Below are 24,607 nucleotides of genomic sequence, written 5' to 3'. Positions count from 1 at the left end.
AGTATCGCTACGCCTTGGTGTCCCCTGTTAGGGGAGGAACGAACAAATACAGGGCTTGGGCCAAGAGCAGATATTTACACCGTGCATCCAAATATTGAGAAGATGACAAAGAAGCTAGCGCACTGTTAATAAGACTCTTCGGACAACCGGGAAGGCCAGGCGTGGACTCAGAATTCTGGGCCATGCCCGAGTCTCACACCGCGAGGCAGACGCCCAGGAGGGCTGCCAGCCCCCCGCCCCACCCTCATCAGCCATGTGCCCAGGTCTGCCCCATCCTGCCACGCCCTGCAGCAGTCACCTGGAGCGTGTTCGCTTCAGTCCCCAGCTGCAGCCCTGGTATGCTTTACAGATTTGAAGATGCAGCCCTTCTTTCCTTAAAGAAACCACACAGGCAACCCCCGTGAGTGGCCTGGTCACTGGGGAGGAGGAGAACATGGGTAAGAACAGGCAAGAGAGACCTCAGGCCGCATCCTGCTCGACCTGGTGCAGCCTCGGGCAGGCGGCCCAGCTCCTCTCCGTGAAAGGCCTGCCCCTGCTTACAGAGCCTGCCAACAATGAGCGGGACTGTGGAGCCTGACGGCGCTCCTCAGACCGCAGTCCACCAACTGTTGGTGCATCAGCCCATTCTACAGGCGAGGCTGCCGAGCTGTGACACGTGAGGTCAGCCGGTGACGGCGCTGGGATGGCGTCCGCGTGCTCCACGGGACGCTCCTGGCCAGAGGTCACACCTGGGAGAGCAGGCCATCGCCCCCAGGGGTACGGAGCAGCCCCCGGCGGGCAGCATCCTTGCGTGTACCCCCCAGGGCCACCAGACACGTGTGCCCAGACGGGAGAAACCTACTTCTGGGTCCCGCCTGCAGTCAACATCAGAAAAGTCGAGTTATAACTATTCTGGCAGAGCAAAGCAGAACAAACTCCCTGGGTCTGAAATGACACAAGTCCTTCTGGAGACTGAAATGCCAAGCAGATGGGGGTGAGACGCCGGGAGTGCTCGTGAGGCCGCGAGTGGGCAGAACGGAAACCAAAAAGGGTCAGTGTGGGAAGTGAGGCGACGCGCAGAGGGGACGCTGGCGCTTGTCACGTTGAGGGCCCAGGATGCGAGGCGCAGAGATAGCAACCGAGGCCGCACATGGCTGCCCACTCACCAGCACCTGACAACAGGGGGTCCCCGGGACTCACCAACAAGAGACAGGACGCTTTTCAAAGGTGAGCCCTAATCAACTTTGTTGATTTGAATGGAAAAACTTACATTATTCACTTAGTAATTCTTTCATGAAGCTAATGTATTTCATTTCAGTGATTAAAACCATACACTCCATGAAGACCTCCTTTCACACAGGAGCCAAGGGCCACACGCAAAGCTCAGAGCCCCCCCTGCCGTGGCCTGACCCTGTCTGCAGGCCGCTGCTCAATGCAGAAGCCCAAGGACCCCAACTGGGGGCTCCACAAGGCAGACTCAGACCGGGCGCTGACCCCGCCCTCAGCGGAGGACAGAAACCACAGGCGCGGCGGGGAGCCCAGGTCTGCACGGGGACCAGGTCGCTGGGCACCAGGCACCCCCACAGGACGGGGCCAGCAGAGAGGGAAAAGGGGCAAGGCTGTGGGTCATCCAGGGCGCCCGGGGCAGGCACCCCCTCCCGCAGGGAGGGCGCCGAGTGCAGAGGAGCCACACAGAGACACGGAGAGGTGGGCTCCCATCTCAGGCGCAGCCTGTGCGGCTCTGACCCGGGGTCTGGGACAGTTAGGGTCTCATATAATCTCAATAAGGAAGGCAGTATGTCAGGTGCAAAACTAAACAATACTTGTGGCTTTGATGTGATTTTCAAATAAAGCAATCAAATTTAAAAAGTCACTTATCCCAGGCTCCCAAAATCTGGTCACCAGGCTGGTTCCTGTTCCATGGGGTCTTCAGGCCCCACGTCCCGCTCCCTGGCCCCTACCCAGGAAGACAGGCAGCTCTCCTGCCCCTTCTCCCGCACGAGGTGGTACTGACGAGGCGTGAGCGTCCCAAAGCCCGCACCAGTGGTCTGGATGTTGCCAGTGGGCAGAGCTGAAGGCAGAGGTGACCCACACTGAGGCAGCACATACACAAGGAATGGTCTGCAGCCTTCAAAAGCGGCACAAGTGTGAAAAGCAAGGGCAGAGGAGGAACTCTTCTCCTGAAGGAGACAGAAGAACCACGACAACTAAAAGCAAAGTGTGATTCTGAACTGGATCCTTTCACGGTAGAGTTGAAATTCACCACGAATTGCTGAAATGAATAGACTGTGAGGACAAGATCGTGGTAATGTATCAGCGTTAAGTTCCTAATTTCGACAGTTGTATTTTGATTTTGCAAGAAAATATATTCCTCTGGAAGAAATTGACTCTAAAGTATTCAAGATGATAAGTGCATCATATCAGCAACTTACTTTCAAATGGTATAGGAGAAGTTCTTTGTGCTACAGCTGCAAACTTTGAGTCTGATATAATTTCAGGCTGAAAAAAAATTAACACGGTGCAAAAAAACAAATAAACACTGAAGCACCCACCTGGCAGGTGTGCCCTCTCTCCCCCCACCGGCCCCGGGGATCATTCAAGCCTAACTCTTCCACGGAATAAGTCAAGGCCAGGGCTCCACTACACCAGGAACCAACCATTCCTCATGTTGTCATCCTAAAACTGGATGGGATGCAAAGATGGACATTTCAACATATGTTTGTTGAAAGTCTGCTTTGTGGCAAGCTATGTCCTGGAAGCAGGAGTCTCCAGCCCAGCTCCACCTGACACAGGTGAGTCCTGGACGAAGCAGCCCCACTCCTCCTGGCTGGGCAGGGCGCTCTTCCTTCTGTAACGCTGCAGTCATCAGTCAGTTTAGTCGCTCAGTCACCCCTGATTCTTTGTGACCCCATGGACTGCAGCACACGAGGCTTCCCTGCCCATCACCAGCTCCCGGAGCTTGTTCAAACTCATGTCCATTGAGTCGGTGATGCCATCCAACCATCTCATCCTCTGTTGTTCCCTTCTCCTCCTGCCTTCAATCTTTCCCAGCATCAGGGTCTTTTCTAATGAGTTGGCTCTTTGCATCAGGTGGCCAAAGTATTAGAGCTTCAGCATCAGTCCTTCCAGTGAATATCAGGACTGATCTCCTTTAGGATGGACTGGTTGGATCTCCTTGTTGTCCAAGGGACTCTCAAGAGTCTTCTCCAACACCACAGTTCAAAAGCATCAGTTCTTTGGCGCTCAGCTTTCTTTATAGTCCAACTCTCACATCCATACATGACTACTGGAAAAATCATAGCTTTGACTATACAAACCTTTGTCAGCAAAGTAATGTCTCTGCTTTTTAATATGCATGCCTATCTAGGTTTGTCATAGCTTTTCTTCCAAGGAGCAAGCATCTTTTGATTTCATGGCTGCAGTCACCACCTGCAGTGATTTTGGAGCCTAAGAAAATAAAATTTGTCACTGTTTCCATTGTTTCCCCATCTATTTGCCATGAAGTGATGGGACCAGATGCCATGATCTTAGTTTTTTGAATATTGAGTTTTAAGTCAGTTTTTTCACTCTCCTCTTTCACCTTCATCAAGAGGCTCTTTAGTTCCTCTTCACTTTCTGCCATAATTGTGGTGTCATCTGAGTATCTGATATTTCTCCCAGCAATCTTGATTCCAGCTTGTGCTTCATCCAGCCCAGCATTTCTCATGATGTACTCTGCATATAAGTTAAATAAGCAGGGTGACAATATACAGCCTTGACGTACTCCTTTCCCAATTTGGAACCAGTCCGTTGTTCCATGTCTGGTTCTAACTGTTGCTTGACCTGCATACAAGTTTCTCAGGAGGCAGGTAAGGTGGTCTGGTATTCCCATCTCTTGAAGAATTTTCCACAGTTTGTTGTGATCCACATAGTCAAAGGCTTTAGCATAGTCAATGAAGAAGTAGATGTTTTTCTGGAATTCTCTTGCTTTTTTGATGATCCAACGGATATTGGCAATTTGATCTCTGGTTCCTCTGCCTTTTCTAAATCCAGCTTGAACATCTGGAAGTTCATGGTTCACGTACTGTTGAAGCCTGGCTTGGAGAATTTTGAGCATTATTTTGCTAGTGTGTGAGATGAGTGCAATTGTAAAGTAGTTTGAGCTTTCTTTGGCATTGCCTTTCTAGGGACTGGAATGAAAACTGATCTTTTCCAATCCTGTGGCCACTGCTGAGTTTTCCAAATTTGCTGGCATATTGAGTGCAGCACTTTCACAGCATCATCTTTCAGGGTTTGAAATAGCTCAACTGGAATTCCATCACCTCCACTAGCTTTGTTCATAGTGATGCTTCCTAAGGCCCACTTGACTTCGCATTCCAGGATGTCTGGCTCTAGGTGAGTGATCACACCATTGTGATTATCTGGGTCGTGAAGATCTTTTTTGTACAGTTCTTCTGTGTATTCTTGCCACCTCTTCTTAGTATCTTCTGCTTCTGTTAGATCCATACTATTTCTGTCCTTTATTGAACCCATCTTTGCATGAAATGTTCCCTTGGTATCTCTAATTTTCTTGAAGAGATCTCTAGTCTTTCCCATTCTATTGTTTTCCTCTATTTCTTTGCACTGATCACTTAGGAAGGTTTTCTTATCTCTCCTTGCTATTCTTTGGAACTCTGCATTCAGATGGGTATATCTTTCCTTTTCTCCTTTGCCTTTTGCTTCTCTTCTTTTCTCAGCTATTTGTAAGGCCTTCTCAGACAACCATTTTGCCTTTTTGCATTTCTTTTCTTGGGGATGGTTTTGATCACCGCCTCCTGTACAATGTTACGAACCTCCATCCATAACCGGGTACTAATGGCATAGGATGCTGTGAAAACTCCTCAACCAAGTCACTTGACCATTCTGTAAACCCACAGCAGTCACTGTATATACAGGCGTCATAAGAATACTGTGACAAGGGACCCCCTTGTGGTCCAGTGGTTAAGAGTCTTCCTTGTGGAAAACAAGGGGATTCCAGAAAAAGATCTACTTCATCGACTACACTAAAGCCTTTGACTGTGTGGACCACAATAAACTGTGGGAAATTCTTAGAGATGGGAATAACCAGACCACCACGAGGAGAAATATCAATAACCTCAGATATGCAGATGACACCACCCTTATGACAGAAAGTGAAGAACTAAAGAGCCTCTTGATGAAAATGAAAGAGGAGAGTGAAAAAGTTGGCTTAAAGCTCAACATTCAGAAAACTAAGATCATGACATCCAGTTCCATCACTTCATGGCAAATAGATGGGAAAACAGTGAAAACAGTGCCTGACTTTATTTTCCTGGGCTCCAAAATCACTGCAGATGGTGATTGCAGCCATGAAATTAAAGACGCTTACTTCTTGGAAGGAAAGTTATGACCAACCTAGATAGCATATTAAAAAGCAGAGACATTACTTTGTCAACAAAGGTCCATCTAGTCAAGGCTATGGTTTTTCCAGTGGTCATGTATGGATGTGAGAGTTGGACTATAAAGAAAGCTGAGCGCCAAAGAATTGATGCTTTTGAACTGTGGTGTTGGAGAAGACTCTTGAGAGTCCCTTGGACTGCAAGGAGATCCAACCAGTCCATCCTAAAGGACATCAGTCCTGGGTGTTCATTGGAAGGACTGATGCTGAAGCTGAAACTCCAATACTTTGGCCAGCTGATGCGAAGAGCTGACTCATTTGAAAAGACCCTGATGCTGGGAAAGATTGAGGGCAGGAGGAGAAGGGGACGACAGAGGATGAGATGGTTGGATGGCATCACTGACTCAATGGACATGGGTTTGGGTGGACTCTGGGAGTTGGTGATGGACAGGGAGGCCTGGTGTGCTGCGGTTCATGGGGTCGGCAAAGAGTTGGACATGACTGAGCGACTGAACTGAACTGAACTCCTAGAAGGAAAGCTATGAGAAACCTAGACAGCATATTGTAAAGCAGAGGCATCACTGCCAACAAAGGTCTACAGAATCAAAGCTGTGTTTTTTCCAGTAGTCATGTACGGATGTGAGAGCTGGACCATAAATAAGGCTGAGCACCAAAGAATTGGTGCTTTTGAACTGTGGTGTTGGAGAAGTCTCTGGTGAGTCCCTTAGACAACGAGGAGATCCAACCGGTCCATCCTAAAGGAAATCAACCTTGAATATTCACTGGAAGGACTGATGCTGAAGCTGAAGCTCCAACATTTTAGCCACCTAACGTGAAGAGCTGAGTCATTTGAAAAGACCCTGATGCAGGGAAAGATTGGAGGCAGGAGGAGAAGGGGACAACAGAGGATGAGACGGCTGGATGGCATCACCGGCTCAATGGACATGAGTTTGAGCAAACTCCAGGAGATGGTGATGGACAGGGAGGCCTGGCGTGCTGCAGTCCATGGGGTCACAGAGAGTCGGGACACGACTGAGCGAGTGAACAACAGGATATTATGTACAAGGAGTACAGCCAATGCTTTATAATAACTGCAAACGGTGTACTGTATATCCTTTAAAAATTATGAGTATGTTACACCTGCAATATATAATACTGTAAATCACCTATACTTCACCTTAAAAAGTGGAATGGGGGCTTCATTTTACCAGATACTCCTTTAGTTCCTATTGTGATAATCATACAGTCTTACCCCTTTAATCTATTCATACAACGCCATCTGCCTATGTGCCTGTGATATTCCTTTACTGAAATGTAAACCCCATGAAGGCAGGGGCTTTGTTTTGTTCACCAATATATCCCCAGTGTGCAAAACAGTTTTTAGAAGAAAGTAGGAGCCCTAAAAATAATTGTTGAATCAATGAATCACGACTTCAGTGGAAAATTCTCTATTTTTAAACTCTCCTTGCATTCCTTGCATAAGGGCGGCTGAAATGGTAAAGAATCTGCCTGCAATGCAGGAGACGCTGGGTTTGATCCCTGGGTCAGGAAGATCCCCTGGAGAAGGGAATGACTACCCACTCCAGTATTCTTGCCTGAAAAATCCCATAGACAGAGGAACCTGGTGGGCTACAGTCCATGGGGTCGCAAAGAGTCAGACATGACTGAGCGACTTTCACTCTTACTGTCCATACAGAGGAATTAAAAAACACAGCTGGATTCAATTTGCTAAAATTTTATTTAAGAAGTTTCTGTATTCGTTCATAAGTTAAATTGGCCAGTGGTTTAATTTTGTGCTATCCTTGTCCAGTTTTGGTATCAAGGTTATGCTGGCTTTGCAAAATAAACAGGGGGGCTTCCCATCTTCTGTACCCTGCGTGGCAGACCACGTGAAATCCAAACAGAATGCTGGCTGCCCCTCCTCACGGGAGGGCTGTCACGCCCTCTGCCTCAGTGTTGGGCTTGGCCTTGTGACGGGCTTTGGCCAATGAGCGTGAGCGCGTAACAGGTGCCACCATGCGGGGCACTGCCGGGCCCTGCCACGCCCCTCCTCTCTGCCGCAGGACCCACAGCGCCCCACAAGGAACTGCTCCAACGGTCTGGCTCCTGGGGTGAAAATACGTAGACCAGAGCACAGTCAAACATAATGAAAGCTAAGAAAGAAATTTTCCTTTCTCAGACCCACTGAGAGTTTGGAATTACTTCTTACCGCAAATCATTGTCCTAAGCTGACCAATACACTCACCTATAAATCGGTTTGGGCATGTTGCCTTTTTCAGTATAGATCTCTGGCTTCCAAGTCAGTTTTGCCTGTGTTGATTCATCTAACCAATGTTTCTCTTTCCTCTTAGGCTAATCATATTTTCCTAAACTTTGTCCAACTGACCTGGTAATCAGATGCATTAGTATAAAGTTATTCATAGAATTCTCTGTTGTATTTGATGTTATCTTTGTCTTCTTTCTTCTTCATTCTTGATATATTTTCCCTCTTTTCTTTGGTCATACTTACTGAAGACTTCTTTTTTGGTCTAATTAATCAGTTACATACTGTTTGTTTTGTTTGCCATTTTGTTAATTTATACTTTATCCTTATTATTTCTTTAATCTTAATTTGAGTTTGTTATGGTTTCCTCACTTTAGGTTTTTATGTTGAAAGCTTATTTCCTGTATCTTCCAACTTTTCTTTTTTATAATATATACATTTAAAACTACAAAATTTTCTCTGAAAACCACTTTGACTATATTCCATGGTGTTAATGTGCAGCACTATAATTATTAAACAGTCTAAACTGTAATATAATTTCCATTTTAGTTTTTTCCTTGACCCATGGATTATTTGGAAATATAGTTTTAAACTTTCAAACATACAGATTATGTATTTTTTTTTCAACTGGCTTCTATTTAATTACACTGATAATAGACGTGACCTGTATGCCATAAACATATTTTAAATTTGTAGGAACTGTATTTCTGGAGTAGAATACTGCCAACTTTGGTAGATACTCCACCTACCTTTGGGGGTGAAAGTATATTCCCTATTGGGTGTAATATATATATGTGCGTGTGAGTGTGTATAAAATGTAATATATGTGTATATATATGTGTGTGTGTGTAATATAAGTTGTCTGTTTTATAACTCAAATACTCTATGGATCTTATTCTATTTCTTAGCTTCTGGAAAAGGTATATTATAGACTTCCCCTAAGAATACTTGTCCACGTTTATTGCAGGCCATCTAACTTTGCTGATAAGTGAGAGACTCTTATTTTTGGTGTATATTGCCTGCTTTGTTCTTTTTATAGGTTTTTAACTTGAATTATTTTGCGTGATGTTATTATCGCCATACCAATTTTCTCTTTTCTTAAAATCTACTCAAGAAAAAGATTAATTTCATTTAATTTTTTCAATCTTCCTGTGTGTTCTAATTTTGAATTTTAAACAATCTAAACGGAGAGCTTTTCTCCTCTGATGCCCTTTCCCTGCCATTTGCTCTGCGACCTGTCCTGGGTTCTTCTCTCTGCCTAGTCCTTCTAGGAAGTCTTATCCCCTTCTAGGGCCACTTCTACCAGAAACGCAGTGAAACAGCAACAGGGATGCTAACATAAAACTGGCAGCTCTTTACTATGTGCGTGCCACGTGCTGCTCCACGGGCGTCACAGTTCTCACAGTAACTCTGCACAGCGGGTCCCGGTGCCCACATTACAGACCGAGACCTGAGCCACCCGCACTCGAGACTCGCACATATCCCAGCGCCTCTGACGACGCCGTCTCCACCGTCCTCCGCTGCCCACTGATCTCGCGGGTTTGGGCCTCGTCTTCTCATGACCTCGCATCACTCAAGCCTCTCCCAGCACTAAACCCACCAGCAGACTGAAGACCCCCAAGCTCACACTCCCAGGCCTGACCGCTTCCAGCATCGGCACCCACCTACCCCGCTCTCGACACCGCAGTCCCTCCTGGAGCCCGAGGAGCCGCTCGAGAGTCACAGTGTGTCTTCCTGCCCCGTCACCCGCTTCTCCCGGCCCTGCCCCTCTCGCCCGCCAGCGCCGTGACCGGCACCCATGGAGGTGTCTTCGCAGGCACAGCACCATCCTCTCCAGGGTTCCACGGCCCCACGGGTCCTTCTCTGCTTCCTCCTGGCCCCTCCCACCCCCCCCAGACTCACATCAGGGGTCACCTCCATCACAAGACTTTCCCTCCCCTCCTCTGAACAAAGCATGTCTGAGGGTGACACTGGCCTGAAGTCAGCTCACTTCATGCTGGTTTTAGATACTGATAGAGGTTAACTCATCTAGAAGGGATGGCTTTTTAAAAGGCAAACAAACCCAGCCAGATTTAGTATTTACTCCTGGGGGAGTGACCTGAAGATTTTTAGAAAAGAAGACACAGTGAGGGCCACAAAGGTCCAGTCACAAAACATAAAAAAATCCAGCTGTCCTAACACCAGCGTGGCTCGGGCCACCATTTCCAGCAAAAGCACCACACACAAATTCCAAAAGTCTTGTCTCTCCACCAGCTCAGACAGAAGAAAGGTGACTCTGGAAAACCACCAGCAACCCACTAATGGCTCCAAAATGTGCCAGAAAATGCCAAGCAATCTCAAGACTACACAAGCAGACCTCTAAGTGCAGACAGCATGACAGCGATTATGACATACGGTGCTGCTCCAATGACAAATAAACCAGCGGAACAGAAGACGGAGGCCAGAAACAGACCCACAAATACACAATTACCTGATGAAGACGCCACGTCTGTTCAGTGGGGAGAGGATCTGCCTTTTCAGTAGATGGAGCTGGGTCACCCAGGCTTCACAGGGAAAGTGAATCCTGTCCCCCAACTCACATCATACAAAAATCAGTTTCAGATGGCCAAAGGTTTCACCGTAAAAGATTAAAGCGTCATGGTTTCACCTTCATGGTCTTGGGAAGGGCAACCCCTGCTCTGAAGGATATAAAAGCATCAGCAGAAAAAGAAAGTGATGAAACACTGATGGTCATCAAAGAGCATGAGCAGAATGAAGAGGCAAGCTGCAGAGGCTCACCTGAGCATACGAACTCAGTGTGAGAGTCAAGTCCAGGATGTGTTCAACATTTCCTACAAACCAGCAAGGAAAGGCAGACGACCCAGGAGGAAAATGGGCAGAGGTCCTGCTCGGACACTTCACAAAAGAGGACATGCCAGCGACCAGCAACACACAATGGCGCTCAACCCCCCAGTCGTCGCGGCCCTGCAAGCTAAACTACAACCCAGTGCCGCCCACCACCTCCAGGAGCTTGCTCAAATTCACGTCCACTGAGTCAGTGATGCTGTCTAATCATCTCATCCTCTGTCGCCCGCTTCTCCTCCTGCCTTCAATCTTTCCCAGCATCAGGGTCTTTTCCAATGAGTTGACTCTTCGCATCAAGTGGCCAAAGTATTGGAGCTTCAGCTTCAGCATCAGTCCTTCCAATGAATATTCAGGACTGATTTCCTTTAGGATGGACTGGTTGGATCTCCTTGCAATCCAAGGGACTCTCAAGAGTCTTCTCCAGCACCACAGTTCAAAAGCATCAATTCTTTGGTGCTCAGCCTTCTTTATGGTCCAACTCTCATATCTGTACATGACTACTGGAAAAACCATAGCTTTGACTAGACAGAACTTTGTTGGCAAAGTAATGTCTCTGCTTTTTAATACACTGTCTAGGTTGGTCATAGTTTTTCTTCCAAGCAGCAAGTGTCTTCTAATTTCACAGCTGCAGTCACTGTCTGCAGTGACTTTGGAGCCCAAAAAAATAAAGTCTGTCACTGCTTCCATTTTTCTCTCCTTCTATTTGCCATGAAGTGACAAATGTAAAATGTAACTGTGTGCAGTTATTTAATCACCCGGCTGTCAGATACACTGCTTTCTAGATGTGTCACCTACATTTTATAGATCCACACCAGCCAAGGTGGCGCCTCAGGTCATGAGTGAGGGTGCCCTGTGCATGCGCCCCAAGCTCCTGGGGCTGGTGGGGATCACTGGGCACACGCTGCTCTGCCCAGGAGGGGCTGGCGCTGCCCTGACGGGGGGGACGGAGCCTGCACACACAGGAAGCCACCCTGGGAGCCCACGAACAGCAAAGCTGGGAGTTGCAGACTTCGTGCTCCCAGAACCCACCCGGGGTTGTGAGATTTCTGAGTCCCCACTGGTTCTGGCTGAACACCTGGCCTTCGAAGGAGACTCCACATGTGTCAGCCATAAGTAGTGGGGCTAAGCTTAGGGTGAATGCTACTTTAGATCTGTCCTTTGAAAAAGCCTGAAACAAGCCTCAAAGGGATCAAGCCAATCCCCAAGTGGCCTGACAGCCTGTTAAAGCAAACCCCAACACTCTTCAAGGGAAGATAACGAAATCGAGCACCCACTCAAAAATCACTAGCCAAGGAATGATACAGAAATGAGATCCACGCCCAGGGGAAAAATCAGTCAGCAGAACGGACCCAGAAGGATGACAAGGATGAGTCAGCAGATACAGACTTGAAGACACTCTGAGATGCTGCAAAGCGTGCTCAAGAGTTTAAAGGAAAGCATGAACATATGAGGGGAGAAGTGAAGGGTTAGGTAAGGTCAGAGAGGGACTGCTAGAAATAGAAAACAAACCTCTGAAGTGAGACTCCACAGGAGGGAACGAATGGCATATTAAACACTGTAGAAGAAATCGGTGAACTCAGAGAGCAAAAGAAACTATGAGACATGAAACATATGGAGAAGAAAAAAGGCTGAAAATGAGCAAGCCCCAGTGGCCTGCAGGAAAAGCCCACGTCCCCAAAGCGGGAGAGGAATGAACAATCTCTGACCCTCAATGCACCCCAAATGGCAGGCACACAAGACCCACCCGAGACTCTTCATAATTAAGTTGCTAAAGTCAGCAAGAAAAAGAAAACCTTACAGGTAGAGAAGGGAGGCCCAGAGGCATCCACTTCTCTCCTCATAACCTGCACAAAAGCGCCTACAGAGAGCCCTTGAGATAAGCCAGAGCCCTCCCCGACCTCAGGGTCAGCTTTTAGACCTCTTCCCCTCAATGGCTTGGGCAAATCAGATTTTCAACCCAACCTATATAATACTTTCTCAGCAACTCTATACATATTTTCTTGAGAATGAATCTAAAAAACATGTCAGACCATGTTGAAGGCTCTTGGGTAGAAAGTTCCATGCGTTTAAACCAGTATTTATTCTAGCCAAGTCTTCACTGAAGTAGAACACGTGCCCCGAAAGGACACAGACCCTGCGTGAGCAGTCCCGTAGGGGGCTCGGGCCGCAGGGCCACCGCTCCCGATGGACACACGGCCACGAAGCCGTCCTCGCGCTGATCTTCAAGCCGCGGCCTCCGGGGAGACGCCGCCCCTCGGGAATCCACGGACCACCCCTTGGAGCAGGACACACACCTGCGTCCAGGCAGGGCCTCTGAGGGCGCACGCAGAGTGGACAGGAGGGACACAGAGGGGACCACCGCCACAGTGACTGCAGCGCCGCGCGAGGAAGGTCTCAGGCAGACACACCCGAACGTTCGCCGGCGTGGCTTCTGGGCCGAAGGGATGAGGTCACTGCCTTACGACTTAGGAACTTCTGCGTGCTTGGAACAGTATAAATAATTACTAATAAAAACCCTCTAGCAGAACTGGAAAGAAAGAAGTACGCTGCAAAGAATCTTGGCAGAAATCAAGACTCCATGCTTCTAAAAACGAAAATCTAAGTCTGACTCGTGTTTACAAAATACATAGTACTTCAAACCCTATAAATACACGATGTTATTCTGGGTATAATTTTTAGGTTCAAAGCAAACCGTAAGGAATGTGACATATTAAACCAAAATAAAGACGTCTGCTTTAAACAACCCCTCTCACACAGCAAATTACAAATTACCATTCCATCTCTACTATTTAGCAAACATTTTTGAAAATGAGCAATTAGGCTGCACTGTTTTTCCGATGAGGAAAATATGAGTTCGCCAGAATTCTACACAAATCCTACCCTGGCACTACCCTGAAACCTTTCATTCCTCTTTCCCTTTTGCAGGGTGGCTGCTGCTGCTGCTAAGTCGCTTCAGTCGTGGCCAACTCTGTGCGACCCCAAAGACGCAGCCCAGCAGGCTGCGCCGCCCCTGTGGTTCTGCAGGCAAGAACACTGGAGGGGGTTTTGGCAGTGTTCGAGAATGCAAGTTCATTTGCAAAAGCACTAGAGGCTAGAGCACCTGACATTTTGAAGAAGGGGGCAGTTTAACTCCCTCAGTCATTAACAGGCATGCAGGCCTCGCTGCCAGGCCCACCACAGGAGGCCAGGAAGCGGTCTGACCACAGGGCTCCCTGCTGCCCGCCACCCAGCAGGCAGGGGAGGAGGTGCCCGGAGTGAAGACGAAGACACAGACAGACAGACTGCAGCCTGCGCGCTTCCCTCCAGGCGGGGCCCCGCGGCACGCGGTGTCACTGGGCTGGGGGACAGGCGGCCCACCAAGGGCCTGCCGGGGGAGTCGGCTCTTCCCAGCGAACGACCAAAGGCAAGAGGAGCTTCTCTGTGCGTTGACTTAGGTTCTCACACAGAATGCTGTTAAAGGAATGGCCCTCTACCCCAACACCTGAAATAACGAGCCCCTTCTGGAGATCACAGTTTGCTGTGAATGTAAAGCGCAGGCGGACCGGGTGGCGGGCTGGGGCTGGACTTGGGCAGGTGGCGGGAAGCACCCCCACCCTGGAGGTGGGGCACGGAGACCCCTGGTCGGGTCTGACCCAGATTCTGCTCAGCACGGTTCCCTGGGTGTCCGGCAGGTCAGGGAGGGGGCAGAACCCTGGCAGACGGGGCCGGGCAGCCGGGCCCCTGAGCGGGGTGCAGCCCCGGCCAGGCGTGTACACGCTCTAGGGAGAGGACCTGGGTCCTGAGCGTGCTCTACCGGCCCGGGACACACCACGCAGCTCCTGGAGGAGCGGGAGGCGCCGCCTGTGACCACCCACTGTCCTCTCTCGCTTCCAACTGAAGGTCATTTCAAGACAAGACCAAACAAAGCAGCAGCCGGCAGCCCCCCGGGTGAGTGCAGGCACCTGAGGAAGTGCCAGACTGCTTCCCGGCGGCAGCACCGGCGGGCCGGAGCGGAGGGGCTACAGAGCAGCCGCCGACCTAGCCAAACAACCAACACGGAGGGCATGGTCTAAGGCCATTAGCCTCAAACAAGGAGAAGAGAAAAGGGGGGAAGCCAAGAAAAGGTAAAACATAGGAAGGTTCTGACAGGCTCTGTGTCTGACCCACCCCCGAGGCGGGCGGATGTCCTGGGGAAGCAAGCTGCACCAACAGAATCCTAAGCATTCCAATCAAGGCAGGAGAACAGGGACGACGGGGAAAGGCAAGGACACACCCTCGCGTGTAAAGCCCGGCTGGTGCTGAGGGTGTTGGCTGAGGCAGGAAAGACAGGAGCTCAGCGCTGTGCTCTCTCTGGGCTCAAGAACCTCCGTGCCCGAAAGCACCGTGACGGGGCGGGGGACCTACTCACATCCATGGATGGGGGGGTGGGCTGAAAGACGAGTAATGGACGGGTGGGTGGGTCAGTGGATGGGTGGACGGGTGGATGGATGGATATATGGGTAAGTGAATGAACAGTGGATGGAGGGATGAATAAGTGGGTGGATGAATGGGTGGATAACTGGATGGATGGGTAAGTGGATGGATGGATGGAGGGAGGGAAGAATAAGTGGATGGATGGATGAATGGATGGATGGATAAGTGGATGGACGGATGGATGGATGGGTAAGTGGACAGATTGATGGATGAGTAAGTGGATGGATGGATGGATGTGTAAGTAGATGGATAGATGGATGGGTGAGCCAATAGATAAAGGAAGGTATATAATATGCAAAAAGCAAACACAAAGTCTGGTCTGGAAGAAAACATAGCCTAAAGAACTTTAGAAATTTTTAAAGAGACAGGAATACCAGACCACCTTACCTGTCTCCTGAGAAACCTGTATGTGGGTCAAGAAGCAACAGTTAGAACTGGACATGGAACAATGGACTTCGGTTCAAAATTGGGAAAGGAGTATGGCAAGGCTGTATATTGTCACCCTGCTTATTTAACTTCTATGCAGAGTACATCATGCAAAATGCTGGGCTGGATGAATCACAAGCTGGAATCAAGATTTCTGGGAGAAATATCAATAACCTCAGATATGTAGATGATATCATTTTAATGGCAGAAAGAGGAACTAAAGAGCCTCTTGAAGAGGGTGAAGGAGGAAAGTGAAAAAACTGGCTTAAAACGTAACATTCAAAAAACTAAGAACATGGCATCCAGTCCCATCACTTCATGCAAATAGAAGGGAGGAAAGTGTATTAAAAAGATAACATATTAAAAAGGAGAGACATCAGTTTTTGTCAGCAAAATTCTGTCTCGTCAAAGCTATGGTTTTTCCCATAGTCATGTATGGATGTGAGAGCTGGACCATAAAGAAGGCTGAGTACCAAAGAATTGATGCTTTTGAACTGTGGTGTTGGAGAAGACTCTTGAGAGACCCTTGGAACTGCAAGGAGATCAAACCAGCCAATCCTAAAGGAAATCAGTCCTGAATATTCATTGGAAGGATTGATGCTGAAGCTGAAGCTCCAATACTTTAGCTACCTGATATGAAGAGCCAACTCATGGGAAAGACCCTGATGCACGGAAAGATTGAGGACAGGAGGAGAAGGGGATGACAGAGGATGAGATGGTTGGATGGCATCACCTACTCGATGGACATGAATTTGGGTAAACTCTGGGAGATAGTGAAGGACAGGAGAGCCTGGTGAGCTGCAGTCCAAGGGTTACAAAGAGTCAGACACAGCTTAGCAACTGAACAACAATGAGAGAAAGGGGGAAATATGTTCTATGAGAGAAAGGGGAAAATGCAGAGATGATGAAACAAAGTGAGGACAAAATCAATATTATTGCAAAATGACTAAAAAGTTAAAAAAAAAAAGAGGCAAGGTGTGTCTGAAAAATCAAACTAATGACACAGAAAAAAACATCTACAACAGAATTGCCTTTGAATATAGCTGACATACTTTGCGAAAGAAGCAGAAGGGAACACAACACTCTCAGGCTCTTAGCAGCTGGCCTGGGGTGGGGAACAACAATAAAGAAGCTGAGGGTCTGAACTGCTTCATGGTGGTAGTGTGGTCAGGATTCCTTCTGAAGGTTTGCAAACCTATCTGAGGAAAGATTAGCATCCAAAATACACAAGGAACTCATACAATTCAATAACAAAAACCCACATAATCAGGTTAAAAATGAGCAAAAAACCTGATTTGAACATATACTTTGACAAACAAGACATACAAATGGCCAACACGCACACGAAGAGACGCTCAACGTCAGTAATCTAGAGGAAGTGCAAACCAAACCACAACAAGGCGGCACCTCACGCCCATTAGTGGGCAGCTGTGTCTGCTCTCAGGCGGACAAGAGACAAATGCTGAAGGGGTGTGGAGAAAAGGGAACCCTCCTGCACTGCTGGTGGGAATGGACATGGGTGCAGCCGCTGTGGAAAACAGCATGGAAGCTCTTCAAAAAAATTAAAACTAGAACGACTATATGATCCAGAAATTCCATTCCTGGGTATTCACCCAAATGAAACAGAATCTCAAAAGATATCTATATCACCACATTCACTGCAACATTACTCACAATAGTCAAGATACAGAAACAACTTCAGTGCCACAGATGAATGGATGAGGAAAGTATGGTGTTATATAATGTCCTATTCCAATTCTCCATTAAGGGAGCGTCATTCAGTCTTAAAAGAGAAGGGAATCCTGCCTGTGCAGCAGCATAGATGACTCTGGAGGACGCTAAAATACAGCCCCGACACAGAAGAGCAAGTCCTGCACGCTCTCCTGTCTGTGTGGAGGCTACAACACTCAAATTCATTAAGTAGGGGCAGGACGGCGGTTGCCAGGGGCTGGGGGCGGGGGAGGTGCGAGGTGCAGGTCGAGGCATCAGTGTTTCAGCTGTGAGAGGAGGACCTGCATGCAGCATAGTGGCTACAATTAACCGCGGTCTTTTGTACACTTGTCTGCAAAGACGGTCGGCCTCCGTGGGCCCGCGTCACACACAACAGGTACCGTGTGCGGTAGCAAGGGTGCTAATTAGCTTCATTGCAGTGATTCGGCCATGTGTATGTATATCAACATCTCACGTCATATACCTAAACACACAATTTTTTATCAACTATACCCTAATAAAGCTGGAAAAGAAGCAAAATAAAACCATCTTTAAAAGGGAAAAGAAAGCCTTGTGCAGGAAGAGGCTGCTGGGATCAAGGGTGAGTCAGGATGACACGCACGGGCGGGCACGGAGCAGGAGGCAGGGCGCTGAGCTCACCCACAGCCTGCTTCTCTCTGAGGGCATCGCACAGCCCAGGTTTACGACAGGATCCTGGTCACTGTAAGCACTGTCGGCTTAACCCGACACACTCAGTCGCACTCCACACGGACCACAACCACCAATGGTCCTAACCAGCTAACACTACGCTCCGCCCCCAGTTACAAAGGAACGGGCCAGCACGTGGTGCCCCCAGGCCCTGGCCCCTCCCCGCGTCCTGAGCCCCAGGACCGCGCCGGCTCAGGCCAGGCCCCGCTCACGGAGCCAACACTGGCACCCCTCGCTGGGCAACACCCCGGGCTGGGCGGCCAGGCTCCTCGGCTGCAGGAGACACGGAGCCCTGCTGTGCGGCCTTCTCGGCCTCTTCTAACCTGCCAGCCCCTTCCTCGCTCCCCACGCTTGACCAAAGCTAAGGTCCATTGGAAAGAGGCAGATGGAGATGAGCAGGGCAGAAGGTACACACAAACTCAAAGAATGTCTCCATTCAGAAAACAAACAAGAATCAGAGGACGCACATCTTTGGCCTCAGGTACCATTTCTGATTTCTAAAGGCCCAGTTTCTGTTAGAACAGTAAGCAGAAATGTTACAAAGTACTGCTGATTTGTTTATGGCACGGAGCTTACAATATACATTGAAACTATTTGTCTGTTAATCAGAGGTGGTAAACTGTGGCTTATGGAGAAAGACAAAGGAAACTATAGGCGTCCCCGTGGAAGATGGCTGCTCGGGTCCCCCGGCCTTGGAAGCCGAAACATCACCAAAGGGTGGGCTACACCCTGCGAGTCCAGTAGACACGTCTGCTGCTGCATTTACAGAACAGATTCTACCGAGCTTGCCCGGTTTTTGTTTGTTTTTTTTTTTTTGCTTGCCTGGTTTTTTAAGAGGATGTTACTAAGAAGGCCGCCACCCTAACAGCCTAGCGCAGGTCTTACTGAGCCCCCAGGCCCTGGCTGCGGCTGCCACATGGTAAACACCTTCACGCCACGTTCACTCAACAGACACCTCCTGTGTGACTGCTGTGCTGGGCGCCGAGGACAACCCTGACCCCACTGCACAGAGGTCTCCATCCCCAGGCAGAGGGAGCACACAGTGACACCGACAAAGCATCAAACGACAGGACCTCGTCAGCAGTGTCAGAAGGGGCTGAAGCCGGGCTGAGCCTCAAGCGAGGGCTGGGTGGTCAGCACAGCACTCTGGGGGGCCGGCCCCGGCCGGGGAGACACTCGCAGCAGACGGCGCTGTGTGGGGCCACCGAACCCCCGTGTGTCTGACAGCCCAGTGGAGGCCTGGGGAGGAAGCCTGCCCGCCCGGGGGGCGGCGCCCAGGTCAGCAGTGAGGTGGGCTGAACGGGGGAAGCAAGCGGGAGGCGCCAGGCTGCAGTGATGGAGAAAGGTGGGGAGAGCCTGGGACCAGTGTGCCTGGAGGTCAGAAAGGTCAGGCCAGCGTCGCCGCAGCAGCCAGAGAAGACACTCCGTGTGGACGTGTCCCCAGGAGCCGGAGTCACGTCCCCAGGGTCACAGCCGACCTGTGCCTGCAGATGGGCGCATCCACGCAAAAGCTCCCAAAAGCCCCCAGCTGCCCAGCCTCAAGGGGCAGGTCCAGGGATGGCAGGGACAGTCCGGCCGTTCCAGGACGTGGGAGCGGGGTGGGAGGGGCATCCTGGCAAAGCCGCTCAGTCCAAAGTAGGAAAAGAAAGAATGAAAACAGGAGGATGAACTTCTACTACAACAAGGCTGCCTTGTGCCAAAGCCCAGGTCCAAGGGCAGCAAGCCTCCCTCCCCCAGCGCGGGAAGGCCTTACACCTCCTCGCAAGCTTCTGCCTGCTCAGCTGCTGGGGCCTCTGTCCCAAAGCTGGGGGTGGCAGTGTGATTACACGTTTGGATGATTCGCCACAAGACAGCTCTTTGCATTTTTAAACCTGTCTCAAGTGCTAGAATGTTCTTCCTGCTCTTGAGGCAGAATCTGCCTCCTTGACTCAGCCCAGGTCCTGGTCTGCCCTCCACAGAGACTGACCTCTAACCCTCCTTACAGGGTGGTCTCGGGCTTTGGGCCCCTCTCCTGAGAAAGTGAAGACACATTTCAGGTTGACAAAGACTGCAAACACAGCATTGTCCAACCTCCTTAAAATAAAGCCACAAAACTAACTATATGGCAAGAACAGACACAGTAAAACATAACGTGTGAAATGAGTCCAACAGGTAAGTCAGTCCAATGATCTCACCGACAAGGTTAACTGATCACAAAATATTAAGTGTTGACTTATTAGTCACCCACACCAGACGGGATGACTAGGTGGGGACCATTCCAGCCTGTGGAAAGGCCACTCCCCAAAGCCGGCTCCTGAGTCAGCGCAGGATGTATTTCCCACGGCAACTGTGTGTTCCTGAAGCTCCAGGTCCCAGAGCCGGAATCTCCTGCTCGGCACGAACGGGAGATGTCTCTGTGTGGAGACACGTTCCAAGCTCCCACCTGGATCCTCTCACCAGCCCCCGACCACACGGGGAAATGCGACCCCAGGAAGCAGGCGTCAGGAAGCGGAGGGTCCAGGGAGGGGCCAGGACACCCGGGTGAGAGAGGGAGACCCCAGAGCCTGACCCCAGTCCCCTAACTCGCTGTCTGTGGGGCCCTCTTCTGCAGGCTGCTTTTACCTGTAAAGATGGCAGAATGTATTTAACAATACATACCTCCTAGGACTAACATGCCAAATAAATGAGATCACTTTTTCTCCTTATTTATGATCAGAAAAGAAACTAAAAGTGGAAAATAATAAAAGTGGGGAAAAACTCATCAGAACACATGTACTTGTCTGTCACCTGCAGCCCCTGAAACTGAAGGCGTGCTCATGAAACAGTGACCTTGCCCCCGCCCTGCTCTCCACAGAGGGGCTCACGAAGCGGGGGCCGCCCTGAGTGGCACGGGCCTGGGGTACGGAGAGAATGACAGAGGGAAGGGGAGCCCCCGCAGGGCGGGGAGCCGCTGCCACCAGCCAGGACCCCACTTCCTTACAGAGGACACGGGGCCGTGAGTCTGGGGCTTCCACACTGGGGAAGTTTAGCTTTCCAAAAATTGTAAAATGCAGTATATAATAAAACGGTATGGGGTTCCTGCATCTACTGCTGACAGAAGAAAATTTAACAGATGAATAAAGCTTAACATGTATGATTAAATTGAACATATTAAATAAACTTCTCAAACGAGTAAGTTTTCTGCTGAAATGAATGGATTCCACCAGGAAAGCTAAATGAGCACACGAGAGAAAGGCTAACGCGAACAGAATACTGTAAAAACCACTCACTGTTATCCTGGGTTTGGTTACAGGTCCTATTTCCTTTCATTAAGGAAGTTTTTCCCACTCCTAGCTTAAGGTGATTAAATGACAAGATTATCACTGTACATAAGACAGGTTAACATAATTTCTTTTACTAGAAAAATAAATTTGCAAACACAACCTTTAGGATCCATCTGGTCTCAGCTTCAGGTGTCAGCACGTTACTCATACTTCCCGTGGCTGGACGGACCCCGACGGGCAGAGGGTGACTGGTGGCTTTCCGTGGTGGCTCTGCGCCCACCCGCCTTCCTCCCACCAGCCTCCCTTTCTAAGGCCCGCGAGTGAAGTCAGCAGTTGTTGGACAATAGAAACCCAGAAAACTTGGTTTCTCTTCAGCTCACAATAAAGAGGGTAACCCTGACCCCAGGACCCCCCAGCTCCGGCACTTCTTGGCCCCTCCAGTTAGCACATCAATGAAAATAAAATGCTGATATGTTTTGACAAACTGTAAGATTCAACTGTCAACAGACAGAACAGAGTCATTAAAAACATGTAAAAAGAAACAAACCTGTGAGCATAGGGGCTTTTAGCAGTGCTGTAAGGAACAAGGAACGCTCGGGAGAAACCCTCCAAGTCAGTCTGGAGAGATTTAAGAACTCACTGAGCCCAAGGGATAAGGGTTACATCAGAGGAATCACTTAAGTGAAACAGGAAGTCTCTGGCCACCTCCTTTCAGGTCAGTCCTAGTAAAAGAATCCCCTGAACGGAATCACTTAAAGGCAGAAAGAAAGCTTTTTCCTCTTTGTCCCACAGGTTCCAATCATCTACTGAACTTGTCCTAAGAAACGGAAATTCAGCCACTGAGCGTCTCGCCGAACTTCCAGAGCCGCCCCAGTCTGGCGAGCGCTCTGAAGCCCGGCTCGCTGGTTGAGAAGCTGCTCCGCCGTGCGGGCGGCAGGCCTTTACTTGCCCCCACGGGATACGTGGGGACGAGCCCAGACGCTGTCACGACAGCGCATTAACAGACTGCTTCCCAAACATGGTCGTGGGCTGGGGGTGACGGCCCCCCAGCGGGCCCGGGGGAACCACCCCCCACCCCGCAGAGGTGGAAATGCCAAGAAGACAACGTCGGAGTGAGTCAACAGCAAATACACTCCACATTTGAAAACTTCGTTAAAAATAATAAAAAAATAGACATTAGAAATTGTGACTTACCACCGTCGGACACAGTTGCGGACTGAAAGAAAAGAGAGAGAGACATGAGTTAACTGGGCCTCATGACCGGTCAGAAGACAGCACGTCCACGTGAGGAGCGAAGCCAGCCTCTGGCCAAGCCCGTTCTGGGAGCAGGTGCCCGGGCACGCCGCCTCCTGGGGCGTGGCTCTCCTGCTTCCTGGGTGAGCCCCGCCCCGCCCCCGGGCCAGGACGCGGGCCGAGCGACCGTCCCCTTCCTCCCTGGAGAACAGATTCCATCACGCCCCACATCGCAGGCTTCGTAACAGCCTCTGAGCAGTCTTAGAGGTCGGGCTGACCAGCCTGGGCTTGAGTCTGCCAGGCACACCCGAGTCCAGGAGGCAGGCCTGCCCTCCATCCATCCAGGGCGAGGCGCGGCCCGGGGCACATGGCAGTCCTGCTCCGCGCTTTCACCCCAGGCCCACCCGGGGGTAGATCCGCCTCGGTGGTGGTGGCTGAGGGGGGCCGGCCTGCAGCCAGCCTGGACCTCTGAGCCAGCCACCCTGGGCAGGCAGGTAGGGACAAGCCAGGCCTGGTGGGAGGAGGTGGTGGAGGGAGGTCCTGGGACAACAGGCAGGGTCCCGAGAGCTCCAAGCAATTGAACAAATTCTTTGATGGGATGACTGAGCAAGTCCTCCTGAGGATGCAGTTCTGAGGCTGCGATCTAGGGAGGGGCCCTGGGGCTGTGGACGGAGGGGCTTCAGAGAAGTCAGGAGAGGGGAAGGGGTCTGGGGAGGCAGCAGAGACACCAGGGAGCCTCCCCGCAGGAAGGGAGTGGGTTCAGCACCTCTGTGACGAGTCCTGGTCACAGCCCAGGCACAGCCTGGCGGGCCAGAGGCAGCCAGGGCCCCAAGGCAGCCACACAGGGCCCACAGGCCTTAGGGCAGTCAGCATCCCAGGCATCTCGGCCCCCAAGTCATGCCCTGAGAAGAAGCCCGCTGCAGAAGCCCCGGGCCTTGCACGCCTTCCTCTCTGCGGAGCGAGGGGAGACCAGAGATCAGGGTGTGGATACTGACGGGGAGCCCCTTCCCAGGCCCGGGGCCTCCCCAGTCAGCTGGGGTCACATCTCAAGACCCCCAAGGCCAAGAGCAAACAGGTGGGGAGAAGGTGCCAGACCAATGCTTCCAGGGACAGCCCCCCTACCCAGGGGCAAAAGCAGGTGTTTGTGGCCAAATTGTGAAAAGAGTGATCCACATCAACAGGACACCCTATACACTGTTTGGCCTCCCCGTCCACAGTCCAGTGCTACCCCCCCCCCACCTGGAAGACGGGGGCCCTCACCTCCTGGGGCTCACCCCTGCCCAGCCCAGTGAGCCACCCTCCTCCCCCAGGGGGCTGTCCTCTAGGATCCTGCCCTAGGATCAGGTTCGTCACGGCTTCACACCATCTTGAGTCCTGGGTCACAAACACTCTGCTACTGCATCCTGGTACCTTATCAAGATATTTTTCAACAGTAAAAGCACAGGCTATGGTGGATCCAGCTTTTAAACCTTCACCTTGCCAGGCAGGCAGCAAAGAGCAGACCCCAGGGAGCCCGCAGCCCCTGCAAAGCAGGATCTGTTCTCACTGGAGGAGCAGGGGGGTCCCCACCCCAGGGTGGGCGAGGGCTCGCGGATGCTGTCCTCCTGCCCATGTTCACCACAAGTCTCCTATGATCCTGGGAAAATTAAATAATATCAAAGGCAAATCACTCCTTGAGATTGTGAGAGGAAACTCTGCAAGGCCATACACAAAAGCAGAAATACCATCAATAATAACTTCTGAAAAGCAAGTCAGAAAACGCAGAATCCATCAATGTGAAGGACGTGGTTCACTCCCTGTATGGTCACAACTAAAACTGAAGTCTCAGGCTTTAGCAGACTAGACAAAATGCAGTAAAAAATGTATACACACATCCCCCAAATGCACCGAAACTCAAGATCCCAGAGAGAGGCATGTCCCTGAAGCCAGGAAGGTGGCCGGTGAGCGCACGCTGACCATGGGGAGGCTGGGCCGGCTGGGCAGCAGGGCGGGCTCGCAGCTGCAGAGGCTCCGGCGGGGGGCCCTCTGGTGCAGGGTGAGCAGATCCAGGTAACGGTCCCCAAGCATGCCTTAGAGCAGCTTTTGATTTACAGAAACACTGTGAAGTGAGCACAGAAACAAACCTGCTTTCTGACACAACACTGCTTGAAAGGAAGCAAGGGGCCCCCTGAGGGAGGAGCGGGGAGGGGACAGAGGGCCACAGGGCTGAGGGGTGCGTCCCCTCACTTGGACGCTCCCGGGGTGAAGAGCCCAGCTCCACAGCCACAAACACAAACCTCCTGGGAGGAAGCAGCCCTGCAAGGCCCACAGGAGTCCAAGAGCATGAGCCCACCTAGAGATGAGCTCAAAAGTCCCCCAAGCCCAGGGGAAACCCCC

The 24,607-nt window shown here is 50.5% G+C and overlaps 1 protein-coding gene across 2 annotated transcripts in view; it reads right to left on the bottom strand.

Moving 5' to 3' along the window:
* The window catches only part of RGS12 (regulator of G protein signaling 12), a 120,549-nt gene that overhangs the window by 32,452 nt on the left and 63,490 nt on the right, over positions 1–24,607 (bottom strand). For both annotated transcript variants that reach the window (XM_070462459.1, XM_070462460.1), the window contains exon 4: positions 22,193–22,214. In XM_070462459.1, coding sequence (XP_070318560.1) covers positions 22,193–22,214 — 22 coding nt within the window. The remainder of the gene's footprint in view (positions 1–22,192; positions 22,215–24,607) is intronic.

This window comes from Odocoileus virginianus, unplaced genomic scaffold (genome assembly GCF_023699985.2).
Source record: "Odocoileus virginianus isolate 20LAN1187 ecotype Illinois unplaced genomic scaffold, Ovbor_1.2 Unplaced_Scaffold_5, whole genome shotgun sequence".
Taxonomy (NCBI): Eukaryota; Metazoa; Chordata; class Mammalia; order Artiodactyla; family Cervidae; genus Odocoileus; species Odocoileus virginianus.
Note: the sequence above shows the minus strand (reverse complement) of the source record. Positions and strands in the feature narration are given on the sequence as shown.